At 49.2% G+C, this 23,487-nt stretch overlaps 1 protein-coding gene across 1 annotated transcript in view; it reads right to left on the bottom strand.

The window, feature by feature from the left end:
- RUSC1 (RUN and SH3 domain containing 1) overlaps positions 1-21,791 on the bottom strand; it is a 33,377-nt gene extending 11,586 nt beyond the window's left edge. The window contains exons 1-5 of the mRNA XM_053368852.1: positions 21,494-21,791; positions 11,223-12,936; positions 6,241-6,765; positions 2,803-2,901; positions 136-212 (exon numbers count right to left, since the gene is read on the bottom strand). Coding sequence (XP_053224827.1) covers positions 136-212; positions 2,803-2,901; positions 6,241-6,765; positions 11,223-12,846 — 2,325 coding nt within the window. The 5' untranslated portion in view covers positions 12,847-12,936; positions 21,494-21,791. The remainder of the gene's footprint in view (positions 1-135; positions 213-2,802; positions 2,902-6,240; positions 6,766-11,222; positions 12,937-21,493) is intronic.
- Between the last annotated feature and the right edge of the window lie 1,696 nt (positions 21,792-23,487).

Genomic DNA, 23,487 nt, shown 5'->3' with positions numbered 1-23,487 from the left:
GATGGGGGGAACCAACAAGGAGTGGGGACTGCCCATCATTGGTTCTGATGCCACCTGGGCTCCCTGCCTTCCGCCCCCCCCACCCGCAATGGGGCACCAGCTGCCGGCTGCATAAAATGTAACGTCAAAACAAACCTTCTGAACGAGGTTCCGGGCTGTGCTGAAATGGGCGACGATCTTGTCCACAGAGGCACTGACTGCCACGAGCAAAGCTGGGGGGAAACCGAGAGAAGAGAGAGGATTACCGGGGGGGGCATTGTTTGCTTGCACTTCGGGGGCTGCCATCCAGAAGTTTTGATTTTGAATTGATTTTAGAATGAATTGATTTTAGAATGCATGTCAATTAATTGATTGTGATTTTATATAAACTGTGTTACTTTTATTGTTGTTAGCCGCTCTGAGCCCAGCTTCGGCTGGGGAAGGAGGGATATAAATAAAATTTTATTATTGCTGTTGTTATTATTATTATTAAGTCCTTTCTGGTTATGATTTTGGCTTATGATGGTATCGGGGCAGTTGCAAGCGATCATGCCGCTTGCACCTGCAAAAAATATCAGGGCAGACTGCCCACTTCTTTTCCAATTACAATGGTACCTTGGTTTTCGAACGTCTCCATTGACGAACATTTCGGTTTTTGAACACTGTAAACCCGGAAGAAAATGCTTCTGACGCGCCTCAGAAGTCGAACTGAAAACACAGCTTCCATATTGAGTTTTCCGTATTGAGGCTTCCGTACGAAGTTTTCAGTTTTTCGAGCGTTTCAGAACTTGAACAGTCTTCCGGAACGGATTACGTTCAAAAACCGAGGTACCACTACAGTACACATGTCATAGCTTCCTGCTGAAGTGCTAGCACCATCTGGGAGGCTTGCCTGATGCCATCATTGTATATCTTTAGGTGCCAGGCAAAAATGTTCCTCTATCGCCAGGCCTTTGGCTGATTAAATGGTTGGTTTGCTTTTATTATGTATTTTGTGTTCTCGTTTTGTATTTTTGTGTTGTGAACTGCCCTGTGGTCTTTGGATGAAGGCTGATATACACATTTAATCAGTGCTTTTTTCTAAAAAAAAAATATGTTTAGGGGTACTCTCATTTTCCTACTCATATTGAAATACTGGCCATTAATGAGGCCAAACCTAGATTCATAAAATGTTTAGGGGTATGCATACCCCTGCGTACACCCAGAAAAAAGCACTGCATTTAATTAATCATCATTATCATCATCTGAGCTATACATTCAAGGTAAAGGTAAAGGGACCCCTGACCATTAGGTCCGGTCATGGCTGACTCTGGGATTGTGGCACTCATCTTGCTTTACTGGGCGAGGGAGCCGGCGTACAGCTTCCGGGTCATGTGGCCAGCAGGACTAAGCCGCTTCTGCCGAACCAGAGCAGCGCACGGAAACGCCGTTTACCTTCCCGCCAGAGTGGTACCTATTTATCTACTTGCACTTTGATGTACTTTCGAACTGCTAGGTTGGCAGGAGCAGGGACCGAGCAATGGGAGCTCACCCCGTCACGGGGATTCGAACTGCCGACCTTCTGATCAGCAAGTCCTAGGCTCTGTGGTTACAAATCAGGAGTGGAAGTCCTTAAGGAGGTTGGATGGCGCCTCCAGAAACTCTTGCAGCCAAGCTGGTGCCAAACGTATTGCTCTGCTTTCCTTTGGATCACATCAGCGAGGCTGAAAAGGGGCCCCAGGTCCTCCATACACACTGCCCAGCCTTGCACCGCAGAAAGGTCACTTTGGTGCCACTAACGGGGCAAAAACAACATGGGAGGCAGCAGTTATGATTTCCCAGACTCTGCGGCCACAGCAGGTGCTGCGATTCTCCAGCGGTTTGACGCCACCCCCAGAGGCACACTCCTTTGCCTTTCGAGACAGACAGATGGCAGCAACAAAACATTCAAAGCGCTATTATACCACTCTAAGCAGCCGCGACTTCCCCCAAGGAATCCTGGGAACTGTAGTTTGTTATGGGTACTGAAAGTTGTGAGGAGGCTCCCTTTCCCCTCCTAGAGCGACAATCCCCAGAGTTTCCTAGGGAAAAGGAATTGGTTGTTAAACAACTTGTAGCTCTGTGAGGGGAAGGAGGGCGTCTCCTAACCCCTCTCAGCGCCTTTAACAAACAGTATGTCCCAGAATTCTTTGGGGCGAAGCCACGGCTATTTAAAGTGGTATTGCTGTGCTTTGAATGTATAGTGCGAATGGGGCCTCACTTTCGTTCTCTTTTAATTGAAAGCTGGGGATCTGGAAATTAAGTTTCATATGTTTGCCCCCCCTCCACTGGATGCCCATGGGGTTGCCGATGGAAAAGGAGGTGGCAGACCCTCCCTGTCTCTCTTTCTTTTCAAATCTTCCTGGGGTTTCCTGTGAATACAACACATTTCCATGGAAATCCCCATCTCTTTGGCCTCCCTTCAGGTTTTCGAGAATTAAAGGTGCCAGGAGAGACATGGGTTGCCATGGGTACGAACAAGGCCTGAATAGGAGTTGGGAAGAGTTCCCAGATATTGAAGGTGTTTGGGTGGCTCTTTGCATTCTCTCCCCTCGCACATGTTTCCTTCCTCTCCTAACATGTCCCCCACCCCAACCTCTAAAGTTGAACACTTTTGTCTAATTTGTTAACACCATGAGGCTAGACATTTCCTAGCACGTCGCAGGCAGTAAGCTCAGTATTGTCAACAATGAAAAATAAGAATAACCAATCCTGATCAACAATTATTGATGATCAATAGTGATAGATAGATAGACAGACAGATAGATGATAGATAGATAGATATAATGTGTTTTAAGATTGTACCTTTCTTTTGTTCTCGAAGTTGGGCATAGACTCGATCAGCATCGGCCCCCCACAGATGGCCAGTATTTGGGACCCCGCCAAAGGACTGGGAATGTCTGACTGGAAGACGATGGGACAGAAAGAAGGGAAGTCAACATATGGAGGATAAGAAGCTATCTAGCTTCTCTGTAGATGCCAGGATTTTTATTTATTTATTCCACTTATTAGCCAAGCCCTCACAAAGCGAAACGAAGAAAAAGAAATCTTTTTTTAAAACACACACACACACACACACACAGAGAGAGAGAGAGAGAGAGAGAGAGAGAGAGAGAGTATGAAGTGTTGAGCAGATTCAGACAGTCGTGGCCTGAATTAGATCACCTAAACCCTAATAATAATAATAATAATTTATTTGTACCCTGCCCATCTGACTAGGTTTCCCCAGCCATTCTGGGCAGCTCCCAATAGAATATTAAAAACATGACAAGACATCAAACATTAAAAACTCTCTTTTAGGAAAGGGAGAAGTGCAGGTCCTGGGTCCCAGCTGAGATGAAGATTCCAGGTATTGCTGGGATCCAGCTCCCATCAGCCCCAGCCAGGATGGTCAGAGATGATATACACCTGGGACAGTTCAACTGGTGCAACATGAGATTCTCCATCTCAAGGACATGAGTTGAAGCCCCACGCTGGGCAAAAGATTCCTGCATTGCAGGGGATGGGAGTACATATCACTTGTGGTCCCTTTCAACTCTATGATTCTATGAATATATGGACCAAGGGATCCACCTTACTCAGGCAGATGTGCCCCCCCCCCGTCCCTCTTCCTTTCCAACACATCTCCCATCTCCCTGCTCCCCCCAAAAGCAAGATACCTAGATCATTTCGCCACCAGGCCCTTGTGGAATTCCACCGAAAACCAGAGCTTAGAAAGGTTTTATGATTATTATTAAATGAACTCATTCTAGTTCAAGATGTCCACACACACACACACACATGCAAAAAGGAACTACATCCCTGTTCAGGTTCATCCTTTTACAAAACAAACTACCGTATTTTTCGCACTATAACACGCACCCGACCATAACACGCACATAGTTTTTAGAGGAGGAAAATCCGTAGGCATGCCACCCGTAGGCATTCCCTCCATAACACGCACAGACATTTCCCCTTACTTTCTAGGAGGAAAAAAGTGAGTGTTATGGTGCAAAAAATACAGTAGTTCAGTTCTCAGTTCGAGTCCATTCAAGTTATCCATGTCAAAAAGAGAGAGAGAGAAAAATCAACATTCAGAATGTGGCAAGCTGCTGTGCTACGATATAGAACATACTTTTCTTTTTGAAGAAAACATCTACACACACACATAGCAGAATGTGAATGGTTTCATTTAGTTCCCCCAACAATTATGATGTTTCAGCTTAAAGGGCCAAAGAGTCTAAAGAGTAAATAAAAATAAGAATAATCCACACATGGAAGGGAATGAACTTGAAGGTGAACTACAAATCATTCTAAGTTGTACCCCAAATTGAACTGAATTCACTCAGCAATTGTGGGAACTCCTTTCAGGTATAGGTCAGAGATTTGTGGGCTAATTTGGTGAACTTACACTGAACTAGTTACTCTGAACTAGTTGGTTCCAAGCTCTGCTTGAAACAGCCCCTCTTCTGCCTGTCATGCCATTAGGTTTTTGAAGCTGGTTTTATCTGCTTAAGTCAGGAATACAGGAAGCTGCCTTATGCCGAGGGCGCCAAAGTCCGTCTCGTTCAGTATAGTCTGATCCATTGGTCAAGCAGCGGTTACAGGTTAGGACCTGAGAGACGGGAGTTCAAATCCCCACTCAGCTCTGAAGCTCACTGGGTGAGCTTTGGCCAAGTGCCATCTCTCAGCCACACCTCCCTCACAGGGTTGATGAGGAAGGGAGAAACCATGTATGCCAGCTTGGGCTCCTTGGAGGGATATCAATAAAATTAGAAAACAATACAATGTAAGAATAAAAGAAGCCATGAAAATACAATGAAAAATCAATGGGAACACTGAATGTGGAAACCCCTGATCCGATCAATTGCTAGATTAAGTGTTGTAATATCTTAATTTCTGTACTTTCTATACCACCCAATGGCTTCCTTCCTTTCTGTTTGGCTCAGATTCCCACATGTTGAGAATCTCATTTTATTTTAAAAACAAACCCGCAAACTTCCAGTCCTCATGGCATACACACACACACACACACAGTATATGCGCCAATGAAGCTGTGGGCAGGAGGCATGCAAATATGGTTTGACGATGAACTTTAGTGGTCCCTCTGTAGCTCTTTGTACCCTCCATGGAGGAGTTCTCCCTCTGTATTTTCCTGGCAAGTCAGCCTTTAAGGTATATATATCCTGACTTAGGCAACCAGTCTGGACTGGAGATGATCAGACTATTAGCCTCCTCTCAGGGTGGTTAATTTTTTTCCTAGCACAGGTGGGGGGGAACCTCCAGGTGTTGCTGGACTACAATTCCCATCATCCCTGGCCATTATTTTCACTGGCTGGGGCTGATGGGAGCTGGAGTCCAACCAAGTTATTTGTCGAAAGCATTTTTTACCCAGCTCTTCAGCCCCAAAGCACCTCCCACAGCAGGTTGCAGTGATCAATACTAAGAGAGTCTAGAGAGCCTTGGTTCCCAATGTGGGTGCTACCACCTCCTGGGGGGCAGAGTGATTACTTGTGGGGTGGGTGCTAAGAGGCAAGAGGGCGATGTAAATGACGATCAGATTTCGAAAAGGTGGTATCACTGGATGAAGTTCATCTATTTAGTTGCTTTAATTAATCTAAAAACAGAGACCAATTTGCTATGTTCTGGACATATGCAGGTCACTGGGGCCATCCTGCCCTGTTCTGCCCCTCCATCCTGTTCCACCCCTTTTTGCGATGTTTTCAGGGCACTTCTGGGTTCAGCGCAATGCGCATGTGCGCAATGGCACACATATCCCCTAAAACAGTTGCTGCCTGCAAATAGTTTTCATTGGATTCTGAATGAATGTGCAATTGGTTGTTACAGTTTTGTATTTCACTGTGTTATTATCCCCCTTAGAGGGCCGTGCAAATCGCAGTTCTGTGTAATGCTTTTTTTAGAGAGGTGGGGTGGGGGCCACTGGAGCTGAGTTTATAGAACCGAGGGGCCGGTGGCACAAAAAAGTTTGAGAACCACTGATCTAGAGGACCTCAAGTCCCCCGTCCAGTTGCACACACCTGATGCCAAAGGGCAGGAGTAGCCATACCCACAAGAAGCTGATTGGACGAGGCCAGAACGGCAACTCGCACAGAGTTGCAACGGGCAGCCTCTGTCTCTGTGCGTACAGCTGCTTTGGCCTCACAGCCTTCAACCAAACCCCTCAAGGAGGCGCACAGTTTGGGGAACAGGTGACGGAGGCAGGGAAGGTGGGAAGGAGGGAGAATGAGGGGAGAGGCGGCTTACGTTGCTTGGGAGCTCCCGGCTCTCTGGCTTCCATACTGCCCCAGGGCACTCTCCCGAGCCCTGCTCCAGTCTGGCTGTCAAGGGGGGCGCGGCGGGCTCCAAACGGCCGCTCGGGCACCTGGCGGGGTGGGAAAGCTAAGGCGGGGAAGGTGCGGCTGCGGGGGAAGAGGGGTGAGAACAGCACAGCCAGGTCAGGGCTCCCCAGGAAAGGCAGGGCGCTCCTGGCAGGGGGGGAGTAGGCCCCGATGGGGGAGAGGCGGATGGGGAGCAGCTCCTCGGGCGAGAGAGTGCCCAAGACCTGCCCCTGCTGCCCGGCCAGGAGGCAGACCTCCTCGCAGGACAAGGTCTTGAGCCTGGGGCAGAAGGCCGGGGCAGGAGGGGCAGGGGAGCTCAGCTCCACACTCTCTAAGCCAGTGCAGAGTGAGGGGTGCAGGGGTGCCGGGCCGTCCACCACAGAGAAATGGACCAGGAGAGGTGGGTAGGGCAGATTCTGAGGCCTGGAGGAGCAGGCAAGGAGGGCGTCAGCTGCAGGCCAGAGCGAGGGCAAGGGGGCCAGAAGGTGGCGGCAGCAGGACCAAGGAGCGAAGCCAGTGCAGAGCGAGGGAAGGATGGATTGGGGGGGGGGAGCACGTGAGGTCGACAAACCAGTGAGAAATGCATGGAAGCCAGACAACAAGCCAGACCAGCATGATTGATTGATTGATTGATTGATTGATTGACATGGGAAGCAGGACGGGGGTGTGGGAGGGGAAGCCAGAAAGAGGTTTTGGGTGGGGGTCAAGAGCAAGGAAGGAGAGGAAGAGGAGAGAATATGAAACAAAACAAAACAAAAAAAAGTTATTTCCAGAAGTCACACAGCAGACAACGAACAAACATAATGGTCATGAGACACGCAACACAAAACAATCCCGACGCAAAAAACACCCAACCTCGCTTGGAGAAGCTGTGTGTCTTCAGCTGGGAAACGCAGGACCTTAATCCAGAGTTGGGGGACTCTTCCCCACTCACTCCATACATGAGATACCATTTTAAGCATTCATGGCGTCCCCCCCAAAGGATTCTGGGAGATAAAAGTTCATTAAGGGCGCTGGGAGTTGTCAGGAGGCCCCTGTTTCCCAGAGCTACGATTCCCAAAGCGGTTTTAAACAGCCAAGCCCTTTTCATGGGGGACTCTGGGAATTGTAGCTCTGGGAGGGGAACGGGGGGGGTGTGTGTCCCCTAATAACTCTCATCACCCTTAACAAATGACAGCTCCCAGAATTATTTGGGGGAAAGCCATGACTCTTTATAGTGCTTTAAATGCATGGTGTGAATATGGCCTGAGAAGCCTTCTGTTTGTTGCTTGACTTCCAGCTCCCATTTTCCCTGACTGACCACTGGCCTTGTTGGCTGGGGCTGAGGAGAGTTGAGAGACGGCAAATGTCTGGAGGGTCACAAGCTTGCCCTGTCTGGTGTAGGAAAAGTTCTTTTGAATTAAGATGGCAGAACTGAATCTTTCAAAACTGCACTGATTTTAACCACAGATGTCAAAACTGTGCTGATTATTTGTTTGTTACACTCCCCGGGCGATTCCAGGTATGAGACTGCTAATGCTTTCTAATCTTAATTTATTTAACAAAATGTATAGACTACTTGCTTGTAGTAAAGCCTCTCAGTGGTTTACGAGAAGGTCCCATGTTTTCAACTCCCAGCATCTTCAGGTAGGATTGGGAAAATACCCCCTGCCTGAAGACCTGGTGTGTGCTGCTGCCAGTCAGTGTAGACATTACTGAGGTAGATGGAGCAGTGGTCTGATCTATAAGGTAGCTCTCCATGTTCTCCAGGTAGGACTGGCAGTAGACACTGTCTCAAACTCTGGGGAGGGCCATAGCTCAATTGAAGGTCTCTGGCTCAATTTCCAGCATCTCAGGTAGGGTTGGAAAGCCTGGAGAGCTGCTGCCAGTCAGTGTAGACAGCACTGAGTGAGATGGACCTGTGGTCTAACTCAGCAGAAGGCAGTTTTCTATGTTCCAAAGCCCCCAATCTGGAACAGAAACTTCCCCACCCTGAAAGGTAGCAAGTTTGGCTTGAAGTCTCACAAAGTAATCCACATTACAGTGGTACCTCGGGTTAAATACGCTTCAGGTTACAGACTCCGCTAACCCAGAATTAGTACCTCGGGTTAAGAACTTTGCTTCAGGATGAGAACAGAAATCGTGCTCCGGCAGTGTGGTGGCAGCAGGAGACCCCATTAGCTAAAGTGGCGCTTCAGGTTAAGAACAGATTCAGGTTAAGTACGGACCTCCGGAACGAATTAAGTACTTAACCCGAGGTACCACTGTACTATCTGAAGAGAGCACACAGACCTCAATCCACAGAAGACTCTGAAGTCTAAAGTCTAAAAATTTCCTAAGTGCACCGCTGCCACGATGACGTGGGCCGTTGAAGTTACATTACCTTAAAAACAAAAACAAATGATTCTCTCCAAACCAGGAAAAGGCAGCCGGTTATAGCTCCACAGTTGCCCCCACACCTTGCCCGGTTTTAGGGGTGGGTGGAGTGGAAGGGGCAAGGATCCAGTTTGCTTCCGGGGAAAGAGAAAGAAAGGGAAAGTACTGCAAATGTTGTTAGCCCAGGAAGACAAATGCAAAGTGGTTATCTGCTTCCTGCTTCCTCCTGCTAACAGAAGTGCATGAGTGTGTGTTGTTGAGGGAGACAAGCAGCAGGGGGAGGGAGAAGTTCGCCTAGCTCTGACTGACAACCACGTTAACCAATCAGAGCAACTCCTTTTGGTTATTTATTAATTTTAGGCCAGGTAACCAGATTCAAGGTGTGCCTTAGAGGCTGGCGAGAGCGAGAGGTGCAGGGGTGGCATTAATTTCTTCATTCTCTTAAAGCAAAACAAGAAACCAACTAAAAACTCACAATAGCAGAGCAGAGATGGAAGTGGAGCACACGTGTCTGTCAGATGCCACCCTGAACAAAAGCACAAGATGTCCCTGGAAATGTGCTAATGTTTGTGCAAAAAGAGGACTGCATCTGCGCTGTGCAGTTTGAAGGAAACCTGGGAGCTGTTGTTTCTTAAGGGTGCTAGGAAACTGCAAGATTCTTTGAGGGTGAAGTCCTCTGCTGTAACTGTGCTTTGGGTGAATTGAATGCACACAGAGTATACACTTGTTCATTTGTATACCTCGACTACTTGAGCGCATAGGTGGCGCACTCTTTTGAACGCAATAAGGGAGTGCCCCAGTCACAGACCACATTCCTGCTTTGAAACTACCTTAAACACTCCAGGGAAAATAAATAACACATTGTTATTGGTTTGGGGGGTGGGGTTCAGTCTAGATATTACCCGTGGGTCCTTACTATGAGATTATAATTTATAAGAAGACACCTGCTGATCTGGTCAGACAAGTTTCTTTGTAAGATCATTATCTGAAGAATACAGTACTTTCTAATGGCCTGTTAAGTGCTGCTATTTACATGTCCAAAGAGGTTGCCCTGTTGCCATGGAGACAAATGGATGGCCTTTTCCCCAATTCCCCAGATGGGGAACAATAGGCCAAAGTAGGCTGGGAGTGGGGTTGGCTGATACTGGAAGGTGCTTATCTTGCTCTGTGTTGGGCCCATAGTTGTGGCTTGGAGATCTCCCTGGGAATTTAATGGAGTGGGGAGATCTAATGGAGTGTTAATGCCGTGAGAACTGTGTTTCGATGGAGACTCCACATTCTGCTTCCATTCTTAATCCTAGCTTTCCATTTAGGAGAATATACATAAGTGGTTGTGGGGAAACACCCCATTTTACCCCCACAACAATCCTGTGAGGTAATTTAGGCAGAGAGAGAGTGAGACACACACACACACACACACACACACACACACACACACACACAGAGTGATTGGCCCAAGGTCACCCGCTGTGCCTCACAGGAAGAGTGGAGGATTTGAACCCACACCATACATTTAAAGTACTAATATACCATGTTAACAGTCATGGCTCCCCCCAAAGAATCCTGGGAATTGTAGTCTGTTAAGGGTGTTGAGAGTTGTTAGGAGACCTCGAGTCCCCTGCCAGAGCTACAATTCCCAAAGTGAAACACATGCAGATATGAAGTTTGAAAACAAGCACCCCGCCCCCACCCCGAAGATATATTCCCTCTCTTAGTCAACCACATCTTTTACAATCCCCATATCACACACACACAGGAAGTCATGGGGTTATATGGTATTTGGTAGGCTAAGGCTTGTTGGTTGGTGTTTTGGGGAAGGAAGCGGTTAAAAGGGACATCAACTTCCATTTCCTGACTGAGCTCTCTTTCAAACTTTTGTGGAACCACTAATGTGCTTTAACCAGTGCCTTCCCGCCCCAATTAGCTGCCTCCCTGGGTCACATCTACACAATACTTGCAATAACCGCTGTGTGAGCAGCCCTGAAAGCTAAGGGTATAGGGTGGTATACAAATTTAATAAGTAAAATAATAATAAAACTGCTAGGATGTTTCCAAAGCGAAGCAGGGTCTGGTGTGATTTCAACCTAGATGGGGGGGGGGCTGCATGTTGAGATTCCAACATTGCAGGGAGTTGGACTATACAATCCTCAGAGTCCTTTACAACTCTGAAGTCCTATGATTCACTTTAAACAGTCATGGCTTCCCGCAAAGAATACCCTGGGAACTGTAGTTTGTCTGAGGTGCTGAGAGTCTTTCGGAGGCCCTTGTTCCGCTCACAGAGCTACGGTTCCCAGGGTGATTTATCAAGCAATCCCTCTTCCCAGGGAATTCTGAGAACAGCAGCTCTGGGAGGGAAATGGTAGGGTTGGCCGCCAAACCACTCTCAGCACCCCTAACGAGCTACGTTCTCCAATATTGCTTTGGGGGACGCAGCGATTGTGTAAAGTGCTTCAAATGTAAGGTACAGATGTGGCTCTGTTTTCAGGCACCAGGTCCACCACCCGCTCTCCCAAACCTGAGCCTCCACACCTGGGGAGATCATCCGAGCCTTACCCTCCACAAAACTCCTTTCTCCTCTCTCCTCCTTCCCCGGCATCCAGGGGTCCCTCCTCCCATTGGATGGGCCCTCGGAGCTTCGATCAGACGCCTTCACCTCCATCCTTGCGTCCTCTCCTTCTTCAAAGCCTCCCTCCACAATGGGCTGCAGCCCAGGGCGGGATTTCCTCCTCCGGGGCGGGATTTCCTTCGGGGGCCTGAAGGGCCCGTTTGGTGGTGGCTCCACGACAACCTCTGGCGGAGCGCTCCCGTCAGGGACCCCCTTCCCGGGATCCACTTGCCATGGGGTTTGGGTGCCCATCTTCACGGGCACCTGGGCCTTCTGCTTCCGGCAGCGCAATTCCTTGAACGTGGTCACCCCTCTTTGGCCGGCGGGGTTGGCTGGTGGCTCTGAGGGTGGAGTCGGGGGCCCGGGCGTCTCCCGGCAAGGGGCCACGCCACACGTCAGCTCATTCGATGGCGGCAGCTCGGTGTCAGGGGAGAAGACGATCAGCCAGTCACTCTGGTCCTTCCTTGTCTGAGGTGGGGGCCCCACCGATGCTGCGGCCTTCTTCCTTTTCTGCGCCAACTCGTGGAAGGAAGTGATGTTCTTCCGGCTGCCCGCGGCCTGTTGGTCGCTGTGGCAGGGCGGCAGGTCTGCCGGGGCCACTGCAGGCTTCCCTGCTTCGCCTCGCCTCAACCCCTGAAGCCCCCTCTTCGTTCTGGGGGGCACCGGTGGAGGGCCGCTCGAAACACGAGGCCTCGGCGGAGCAGCCTGGTTCGAGTTGACATCCACTAAGAGCCTTCCGGGCTCTGCTTCCCGGCTCGGGAGAGCATTGCAGTTTGAATCCAGCTCCGGGCTGATTTTGGGGGCTGGCACGGCTGGGGGAGCCCTGAAGGGACGGGTCGGGGGCGGTACAGGCAAGGGAGCCCTGCAGGAATCAGTGAGGGGCGACTTGACCGGGCTTTCCCCACACGGAGAAGACATGTCAGGCGTGGACCCCAGCGAGCTACCACTGCACAAGCTGTCGGGGCTGTCCCAGACACGGGACGGGCGAGGCTCGCTGATCTGGGTGTTGAGGTTCAAGCTTTCGTCTTTGCGGTCAGCCAGGGGAAGGATGCCACGAGCATCTTCCAAGGGGACAATGTTGGGCTGGTTCTCAGGACTCCTTGGCTCCTCAGCAGGAAATTCTCTACAGTATACAGAAACCGGGCTCTCATCCAGGCTGATATCTGAGGAGCTGCTAACTGATGAGGAGCCCAGCTCCGACGGGGAACCTGCCTCCTCCTCCTCCTCTTCTTCCTCTTCTTCTTCATCCTCCTCTTCTTCCTCACGTTTCAGAGCCAGGCAGTTGGGCGAGAGAGGCTGACCCTGGAGACCTCGCTTGAGATCCGAATGCAGCGTGTGGCCGTCGCAGCAGCGGCAGGGCAGGGACGGGTTGTTGGAGTTGGTGTCTACCAGCTCGCGGGTGTTTCCGCCGTGACCGCGGCAATCCTGGCAACCCACCCGGTCTCTCGGGGGCGCCAGCGTGTTGGCATCCTCTTGGAGCTCCGGATGGCGTGACAGGTGGAGACCCAAGGAGACATGCTGCAGGTGGACGTGGTTCAGGTTACAGATCAGGCCCTTTTTCGGAGACTGCATGGTCCCGGAACGCGAGAGGGGGGAATGGGTGGCGCTCAAGTCCGTCGGCTCTGCCTGGATGTCACCCGCCAGGATGCCCGGGGAAGTTCCCTGTGAAAGGCAAAGCCAGCTTCTGAGTGTAGGCAAAATTCGGGAAACAGGAAAATAAGGAGAGCACATAATCATAACAGGGTTTAGCTTTATCTTAGGCCACATCTGCATGGTGCATTTGAATGGAGTATTATACTACAGTGGTCCCTTGGTTTAAGAACAGCTTAGTTTATGAACAACTTGGATTAAGAACGCTGCAAACCCGGAAGTAGGCTTTTTGGTTTGTGAACTTTGCCTTGGAATAAGAACACGTTCTGCTTCCTGTTGAGTGTGTTCCGTTTGTAAATTGAGTCCCCCACTGCTATGGGAAAGCACGCCTTGGTTTAAGAATGCTTTGGTTTAAGAACGGACTTCCGGGATGGATTAAGTTCGTAAACCAAGGTACCACTGTACTTTAAGCCGTCATGGCTTCTCCCAGGGGATCCTGGGGACTGTAGTTTGTTAAGGGTGCAGAGCAATGTTAGCAGACCCTTATTCCCTTCACAGAGCTATATTTCCAAGTCCCCTGGGAAGAAAGGTTGACCGTTGAACTACTCTGTAAGTTGTAGCTCTGTGAGGGGAACGGGGGGTGGGGGGAGAGTCTCCTAACAACTCTCTGCACCCTTAACAAACTACACTTCCCAGAATTCTTTGAGGGAAGCCATGATTGTTTAAAGGGGTACTATACTATACTGTTTTAAATGTACAGTGCAGATGGGGCCATATAGAATTGTCTATCTAATTATTATTATTTCAATTTATTCCTTACCCTTCCCCATAAGGCTCCAGGGCAAGTTAAAGGTAAAGGTAAAGGGACCTCTGACCATTAGGTCCAGTCGTGCCCGACTCTGGGGTTGCGGTGCTCATCTCACTTTATTGGCCGAGGGAGCCGGCGTACAGCTTCCGGGTCATGTGGCCAGCATGACTAAGCTGCTGCTGGCGAACCAGAGAAGCGCATAGAAACACCGTTTACCCGCCGGAGCGGTACCTATTTATCTACTTGCACTTTGACGTGCTTTCGAAGTGCTAGGTGGGCAGGAGCAGGGACCGAGCAACGGGAGCTCACCCCGTCGCGGGGATTCAAACCGCCAACCTTCTGATCAGCAAGTCCTAGGCTCTGTGGTTTAACCCACAGCGCCACTTGCGTCCCTTGGCAGGGCAAGTTAGGTGGGTTCTAATATGTATATCTCTCACCTGTCAAGGGTACTGGTTTCTCACCTGCATCTGGCTGACCACTGTTGACGGACTAGATGGGCCTTTGGCCTGTTCTAGCAGGCTATTATGATGCTTTTATTGAAGGTGAGATCTTCAGCATACAATGCACCATGAGGTGGATCTTCAGCATACAATGGAAACTACAACGTGAAGGTGGCGGGTGGGGAGGAAATTCCATGCCTGGTTGCGGGGAGCCATGGCTGTTTAAAGTGGTATGGTGCTGGTTTAAATGTGTAGTGCAGATGGTGCCAAACTCAAACAGGGCTGAAGAGACCGTCAGGAGTATCAAGCAACACATTGCTACTGTGAGCTTATGGAACCCTCTGCCACAAAATGTGATGGCGCTAAAAGGTGTTTTTTAAAAAATAAGGTTTTTAAAATAAATAGGGTTTTAAAAATAAGCTAAGGTGACTGAACACCAACAAACATGGGACCCTGAGGATCATCTAAGTCCAACTGCCTGCAATGCAGGAATAAAAAGCTGTCCCATACGGGGATCAAACCTGCAACCTTGGAATTATCAGCACCACGCTCTTAACCAACTGAGCTATCTAGGCTGTGTGAGAAGAAGGGTCTATCAATGGGTATTAGGCATGGCAGATAAATGGAACGTCCAGATGATAAGGAAAACAAAAGCAGGGTTTGTGAGCTTCCTACAGGCATGTGGTTGCCCACAGTGAGAACAGGATACTGAACTGGATGAGCATGTGGCCTGATCCAGAAGAGCTCTTCTTGTATCCTTTTGTTGCAGCGATGGGGAACCTGTGGCCCTCCAGATGTTGTGGGAGTCACAGCTCCCATCATTCCTGACCATTGGTTAGAGTCCAACAACAACATCTGGATGGCCGCAGCTTCCCTATTCTGTTTTGTTGTAATGAAACAGAGACGGGTCTGTTAGAATATAAATGCACAGGAACCAGAACAGCGTCTCCCTGTAGATCACAAACGGTTTTCAAGAGCTCCTTCCTCTCTCTCCCAGAGAATTCTGGGAAATGTAGTTTTTCGAGAGGCAAATCTCTTAACAGAGCATTCTCAGTGCTTCCCTGGGACTGAGGAGGGGCACTTACACACAATTGCCTAAACAGGGGGGAAACCCACCTCACCTCCCCACAGAAAGGGACTGAAGAGGAAACCGCATGTGCATAAAATGTGCATATGCTGCTCTATGTGCGTAGATGCAGTTCAAATTTCAAAACAAAAATTCAGCCTGGATAGCTCAGTCGGTCAGAACATGGTGCTGATAACTCCAAGGTTGCAGGTTTGATCCCTGTATGGGGCAGCTGCATATTCCCCCATTGCAGGGGGTTGGACTAGATGACCCTTGGGGTCCCTTCCAACTCTACAATTCTGTGATTTTTGGACCACAAGGATTAAAACTTTCCCCCAACTTCCAAATTTCTGGCCAATGAGCATGAAGGCACTGGGAAGAAGCCGGACTGCTCTCCTGGATCTGATCGAGGCTATCTTTCAGTTTCCAAAAACTGCCCCTGGGAAGCCCCCAAACTGGGCGTGAAGACAACAGCCTTCCCTTGCAACTGGTATTCAGAGCGAGGCATAGGAAGCGGCCTCATTATGCTCAATACTGTCTACACTGACTGGCAGCAGCTCTCGAGGGGTCTCTCTCCCAGCAGCCCTAGCTGGGGACTGAACCTGAGTCTTTATGCATGCAAAGGAACGCTATGTCCCTTCGCCCCTGGGAGACCTGACACTTAACAATGCTTGATGGACCAAGATCTGTTAATGTTCTGTGGGGCTGGACCAATGGGCTGTCTGGCCCAGCACCGTGTCTCCAATCGTGGCCAATCAGATGGCTCTAAAAGGCTCCCTGGCAGAGCGTGATGGAAACAGCCCACTCTGCTCTCTAAATATGAATATTCTGTTTCCCTGTTGTGGCTAAGAGATGTCAATTTGATTTTTTTTTAAAGGAAATAAAGTCCATGTGCTTTCAAAGCCAGCACTCCAGGAAACTGCATTGGGATGGGGGGCAAACGACCGCAGACTGAGTCCAGGTCCCTTGCTGCACGGCAGACGGTAGAAAGGATGGAGGATTTGCATCCGTGCTCTCCTTCTCAACGTACGTTAACCATCAATAATTCAGAAAGAGAAATTAAGTTCTCATGACAACGGGGGCTGTCACATGGCGGGGTCTGCCCCCTCCTCTCCATTCCCCTTCCCCACCTGCCACCATCCCTGCCTGCAGAAAGGAAAAGGGAGAATATTTTTTCAAAAACAAGACACCAGCTGCTCAAGGACAATGCAGGACTGTCTCTGCAGAAGCGGTAAGAAGAAGAGCAAAACATGTATACAGTATTTTCACATCCAAACTGGATGCAGTCCTGGAGAGGTTTGGCTCGCCAACGGCATCAGTTCTCTTGCTCAAGAGGCGAGGGGACAAAGAAGGAAGATAGCTCAAGGTTGGCGCAGGGATATTTCTCACCTCCGAGTCATTACTAGTTTCAAAAAGAGAGGTGTAATTGTTTCTGCTTGTCCAAAACCTCTTTCTCTCTCATTCCAGTGCTGCATAAGGGGCCTGAAGGCACTCTGTGTAAGTTCAGAGGCACTCTTTATCAAGGAGGTTAAAACAAAAACAGGTGCTGGGGTCAAATGCCAGTCAGTTCTGGATCAGATCTGACCTATTTCTGGGAATGGGGGAGAGAGCAGTCGGTTCCCCAATTTTAGGAAAACATTGGCACTCAGCCAAGGGTGGGGTGTTAGGTGAGGAGACTAGAGCATGGGTAGGCAAACTAAGGCCCGGGGGCCTGATCCAGCCCAATCGCCTTCTTAATCCGGCCCGTGGACAGTCTGGGAATCAGTATGTTTTTACATGAGTAGAATGTGTCTTTTTATTTAAAATGCATCTCTGGGTTATTTGTGGGGCATAGGAATTCGTTCATTCCTTCCCCCTTCAAAATATAGTCCGGCCCCCTACAAGTTCTGAGGGACAGTGGACCGGCCCCCTGCTGAAAAAGTTTGCTGACGCCTGGACCACAGCATCCAACCTTGCTTCAGTCCAGCCTCACTGAGCTACGAAAGGGACATATTGAATAGAAGCCCATTTATCTCTTTCCCCTAAGTGGCTACTATCTAATACAACCCCTTCTTAGTGGGATATAGGAAGCTGCCTTATACCGAGCCAGACCATTGGTCCATAGAGCTCAGCATTGTCTACTCTGATTGGCAGAGGCCCTCCAGGGTTTCAGAAGGGGGTCTTTTCAGCTACCCAGCTTGGAGCTGCTGGGGTTTGAACCCGGGGCCAAGGGAAGAGATGTACCACAGTGACAGAGCATCTGCTTTACATGCAGAAGGTGCCAGGTTCAATCTTTGGTGTCTCCAGGAAGCCTGAAACCCTGGAGAATCATTGCAAATTAGTCCAGACTCAGCTCAAGGGACCAGCTGCCCCCAAAATCAGGATTTTGACTCTCTCCCCAACAAGAGGAGAGCCCTGTTGGATCAGAACAAAGGGCCCATCTGGTCCAGCTTCCTGTTTTCACAGATGCCTCTGGGAACCCTGGAAGGGAGACCTGAGTCCAATAGCAACTTTCCTCACTTGTGATTTCAAGTAATTGGTTTTTATAAAGCATTGTGCTTCTGATTCTGGAAATAACATACAGCTGCCATGTCCGGTAGCTGCTGGTATCCTCATTGTCCTCCACAAATTTGTCTAATCCCCTTTTAAAGCCATCCATGTCGGCGGCCATCGAAACATCTGGTGGCAGGGAGTTCCACAGTTCATGTACAGCATGAAGAATCGCATCCTTTTGTCTCCTCTGAGTCTTTCAACGTTCAGTTTCATTGGACGTACCCATTGGGTTCTAGTGACAAGGTTCAGGGTTAGGTGACAACACTGACACCAGGACAGCAACCGTCTTAAGTAAATCTCACTTATTTGGACTGTATGGCCTAGTGGTTAGAGCTCGACCATGAACCTAACTGGATGCAACCTTGGGCCAGTCACTGCCTCTCACCCTACTCTACCCTATAGGGTTCTTGTGGGGATTAAAACCCTGTATGTCCTTGGAGAAAAGGGGAAAAGGGTGGGATCTGAATGCAATAAAGTATACTAATGTGGTTTTCTTATAGAGTTTGCCTAAGCTTATGTTGGGTGTAACTGAACCATACCAGAGAAACATGTGTGTGTTTCTGTGAGAGAGGACGAGGGAGAAAGAACGGGGGACAATATTACAGTGAATCACATTGGGGTGGCTAAATCATAGATTTTCAAGGAAGCCTAAAGACAATCTCCTTTAACCCTATCCCTGATAGGTGGTTGTCCAGTCTCAACTTGGGGGAAAAACATGTGTATACAAGTGGTCTTTATATATAATCTTGGCAGCTTGAATAGTAATTGTGACTCAGTGGAAAATAGCCCCAAATCTTACACTAGATGCTTAGTATCACTCACTCTGAAATATAGCAATAGTGGAGAAAATTACACATAATTTGAGATTTGGGTAAGGACAGAAACCTCCAGACAGTTTTTATACCATTTTCAAGACAACACTCATCACAAGCTTGGCAAATTCTGGGTCCATACTTTTATCTAAACAGGGGTCAGCAAATGCCTTGCAATTCTGAAGCAGGGCATGATGGGAATATCTTGCCTAGTTATTTCACAGGTAGCATCCAGAAGGCCATGGGTTTGGATGATCCTTTAGATGCCGTTTGCCACCCAGCTCCCATCAGCCCCCAGCCAACATGGCCAATGGTGAGGGGTGATGGGATCTGTAAGCTACCAGCAACAACTAGAGGACCACAGGATCCTCCTTTCTTATCTAAGATAGGCAGGGATTGGGGAGGGGATACCGGGGAAACACTTTATTTATTTCCAACACACATTTTAAAGCACATGGCTCCCCCACAAAGAACTCTGGGAACTGTAGTTTGTTAAGGACAGACCCATCAAGTGACCCTGTTTTCCAAGGATAGTCCCGGTTTCTGATTTGATCCCAGAATGTCCCACTTTCTCTTAAAGGTAAAGGGACCCCTGACCATTAGGTCCAGTTGTGGCCAACTCTGGGGTTGCGGCGCTCATCTCGCTTTATTGGCCGAGGGAGCCGGCGTACAGCTTCCGGGTCATGTGGCCAGCATGACTAAGCCGCTGCTGGCGAACCAGAGCAGTGCACAGAAACGCCATTTACTTTCCCGCCAGAGCGGTACCTATTTATCTACTTGCACTGCATGCTTTTGAACAGCTAGGTTGGCAGGAGCTGGGACCGAGCAACGGGAGCTCACCCCGTCGCGGGGATTCAAACCGCCGACCTTCTGATTGGCAAGTCCTAGGCTCTGTGGTTTAACCCACAGCGCCACCCGCGTCCCTCCACTTTCTCTTAGGATGTCCTATTTTCATCGGAGAAATGTTGTGGGGTATGGAGTTATGTGACCCCTGAGCCAAGGAGATAACTAACTATACAACCTTTAGAAGACACCTGAAGGCATCCCTGTGAAGAGACGTTTCTCACTTTTTAATGTTTAATTCTGTTTTTATATATGTTGGAAGCCGCCCAGAGTGGCTGGGGCAACCCAGTAAGATGGGTGAGGTATAAACAATAACATTTTGGAATAGAATTTCCCTATTTTCACCGGAGAAATGCTGCATCTAGGGTATGTAAGGGTATTGGAAATTGTAGTTCTATGGGTGGCAATGATAATTTCTAGAAATTTGGAGGGGAAATCATGGTGATTTAAATATATGATATGGATCTGCCCACAGTTCACTCGTTCCTGAGGGGCTCATGATGGGTCACAAAGCAAGTAAATAAATAAAAACCGCAAAAGCAGGCGAGGTTTTTTTAAATAAAGAAAACAAAAACGTTAAAAATGGCCACCAGCCTGTCCTGAATCAACCCAGAGGCTTGACGTACACTTGTGTGGGAGGTGTGGGCAGAGCTGATGCCAGCCAGTGTAGGCAGTATTGAGTTAGATACTCAGAAGAAGGGAGCTTTCCACACTCCCTACCCCACCCCGGATTTACCACTCGCGGGGTGGCCTTGGGCAACATATTCATGGTCCCTTAGCCCTAACCTACCATACAGGGATGTTGTAAGAGTAAAAATGAGGCGAGGTCTCACGTACGCCTCTCCCCAGAGGACTGGGCCATAATTGGGAGGGAAAGAAGGATTCAGAACGGCAGTGCTAAGATGGAATTTGCACCCAAAAATTGGCTCCTGGCATCTGTTTTCAATCCAGGTTTAGACCAGGACAAGACAGAGCGTGTGGTCTCTGAGACAGTGCAGAGTGCCTTTCCTCTGGCGAACGGCAGACAGCCCTAGGAATGCATGCAAAACCCCTGTACCCTGTCAGAGCTTTGCACCATCCACCCAGTATTGTCTGCACGGATCGGCAGAGGCTCTCCAGCGACATGATTCTTTAGGGAAGCAAAGAGCACCCCACAGACAGGAGAGAGATGGAGTATCCCACAGCTAGAGAGAAAGAGAGACGTGAGGATCTGTGCGTCTCTGTGCAAACCTAGACGCTGCCCATCCCATCCTCCAGCCATCACAGCCGCCACCGGCCCAGCCCTTCCTGCAGGAAGAAAGCCAAATCACTGCAGAGGCTGCGTGGGGCTCTTTGGGTGGGTGGGTGGGTGAGAGAAAGGGGCACCCCTCTATGCCATTGCATCCTGTTAGCAATGCAAAGGGAGGGAGCCAAAGTGTGAGTGCATTTTATGGGGGGGGGGTCACCTCCATGCCTACTGTGGTGGTAAACAAGTCAGGAAGAAAATGGGAGGGGGGAATGATGGAGGGGTACACCGAAGACGCCGGGCTCTGTGGTCACCCCTTGTTGGGGTGGGGGTGGGATTTCCGCCGCCCCCCCCGCCACCTCCCAGGAACAAGGGGTAAAATCAAGAGTACCTTTTGAGCATCAGTACAACACCTATTTCAATATATGCAATTGCTTCGGGTTTGTTTCCATTGTACTGCACATCGATCGGAGAGTGTCTTGCAGGAAAGCATTTAGTGATAGTTGCAAGGAAAGCTTTTGGGCAGGGAATTTTTTCTCTCCAAAAAAGGGACACCCTCCCTGTTTACTGGATTCAAGGCATTTCCTGGATTTAATGGAAATTCAGAAGGGTGGGTCCCCTGCAGTTCAGGTGGCCACAGGTCTCCAAAACAGCCCGGGTAAGGTGGACGGGTGGGGCAGAGGTTTGCACCCCCAAGTGCGACCGCATCCTATTATTGGGCATTGCAGGTTTCTGGAGAGGGAGGGGGCTGGAAGGATATAATAGACATCTCTCCCTGGTCATGGGATTCGCCCCAAAACGTCCGCCCTCCCTCCCAGAGACATCCATCAACACATTTATGCTGACCGCCCCCACCCAAACGGTGCCCATCACAGCTGCATCTGCAGCGCTAAATGCACTCACCTGCCGCCTCTCTGTTTCTCCTTAGACTCTGCTGCAAGACTTGGTCCAGCCCCCAGTGCTATAACGCTGCGGCTTCGGGCAGCCTCCCTGGCTGAGCTCACCCCAGTCCGGGTAGGAGGAGCCAGCGTCCATCAATGCCTCGCCTCGCTTCCCCGCCTTAACTCTTGTCGTGCCAATGGGATTGGGCTGGAGAGTGGCAGGGTTGCAATCCTTCGGAGGAGTCTCCAGAGGTCATCTGGCCCAACCCACCATGTTCAGTGCAGGCGTCTCGCAAAGTATGGATCTTGGGGGCAGGGCCTTGCAGAGGCAGGCAGAGTGCCGGGTCAGGTAGATAATGTGCCCCCCCTTTTTATTTTTACCCTGGGGACAACTGAAGTCTTATGAATAAGTAACCATATAAATAATTTTCACAAAAGTTATGCTGACAAATAATTTTAAGGCTTGAACCATAGCTGCATATAATGACAAAATGGAAAATATAGATATATAATACAGTGGTACATCGGGTTAAGTACTTAATTCGTTCCCGAGGTCCGCACTTAACCTGAAACTGTTCTTAACCTGAAGCACCACTTTAGCTAATGGGGCCTCCTGCTGCTGTCGTGCTGCCGGAGCACAATTCCTGTTCTCATCCTGAAGCAAAGTTCTTAACCTGAAGCACTATTTCTGGGTTAGCAGAATCTGTAACCTGAAGCGTATGTAACCTGAGGTACCACTTTAGTGCTTTTTAAAAAAACATAGGGAATATATGCTGACCGAGGCCCCCTTTGGAATCGGAGGCCCGGGCTAAGTGGCCCATATGCCCCCCCCTCTGTCTGGGCTCCTTGGGGGTACTTCTGGGTCCGGTGCTGTCCTTGAGGCTCAGGTATCCCAGCTGTGCCCTTATCTGGACAGGGATAGCCCAACGACTGATGTCTATGTGGTGGTAACCTCTAGGTTCAACAACTGCAACTTGTTATACCTAGGGCTGCCTCTGAAGACGGTTCAGAAACTTCAGCCGGCGCAGAATTCAGCAGCTGGGTTGCTCACCTGGGCAAGGCTATGTGAGCATCTTACACGGATCCTGGCCCGACTGCGCTGGCTGCCAATTAGTTTCCGGGCCCAATTCAAAGTGCTTGTTTTGACCTATAAAGTCTTAAGGACCACAATACCTCAAGGACCGCCTTTCCCCATATAAACTGACCCGGATCCTGTGACCATCATTTGAGGCCCTTCTTTGTGTGCCTCCTCCATGAGAGGTCCAGAGGGTGGCCACACGAAAATGGGCCTTTTCTGCAGTGGCTCCGTTTGTGGAATTGCCCTACCCAGGGACGCTCACCTGGCACCTTCAATTACATATCTTTAGGCACCAGGTGGGCACTTTTCTCTCTAATCGGACCTTTGGCTGATTAATGTTCTATACTATAGCCTTTTAAATGTGTTTGTGGGATTGGGGTTATTGGTTTTTTATGTTATTATGCATTTTGCGTTCTCATTTTGTGTTTTTATGTTGTGAACTGCCCTGAGATTTAGAGATGAAGGATGGTATATAAATTTAATAATTAAGACCTGAGAGCCTAGGGTTCAAATTCCCACTTGGCCGTGAAGTTTAGTGGGTGATTTGGGGCCATTTACTGTTTCTCAGCCTAACGTACCTCATAGGAGGATTAAGTGAGGAGGAAAACCATACAGTGGTACCTTGGATTACATACGCTTCAAGTTACATACGCTTCAGGTTACAGACTCTGCTAATCCATAAATAGTGCTTCAGGTTAAGAAGTTTGCTTCAGGATAAGAACAGAAATTGTGCTCCAGCGGCAGCGGGAGGCCCCATTAGCTAAAGTGGTGCTTCAGGTTAAGAACAGTTTCAGGTTAAGAACGGACCTCCGGAACTAATTAAGTACTTAACCCGAGGTACCACTGTATATGCCATCTTAAGCTCCTTGCAGAAAAAGGATTTTAATTTACAAGTTGGACTTCTTTTATATTAGTTTCTTTCCAACTCTGAATTTTAT

The sequence above is a fragment of the Podarcis raffonei genome, chromosome 16, assembly GCF_027172205.1.
Source record: "Podarcis raffonei isolate rPodRaf1 chromosome 16, rPodRaf1.pri, whole genome shotgun sequence".
NCBI lineage: Eukaryota > Metazoa > Chordata > Lepidosauria > Squamata > Lacertidae > Podarcis > Podarcis raffonei.
Note: the sequence above shows the minus strand (reverse complement) of the source record. Positions and strands in the feature narration are given on the sequence as shown.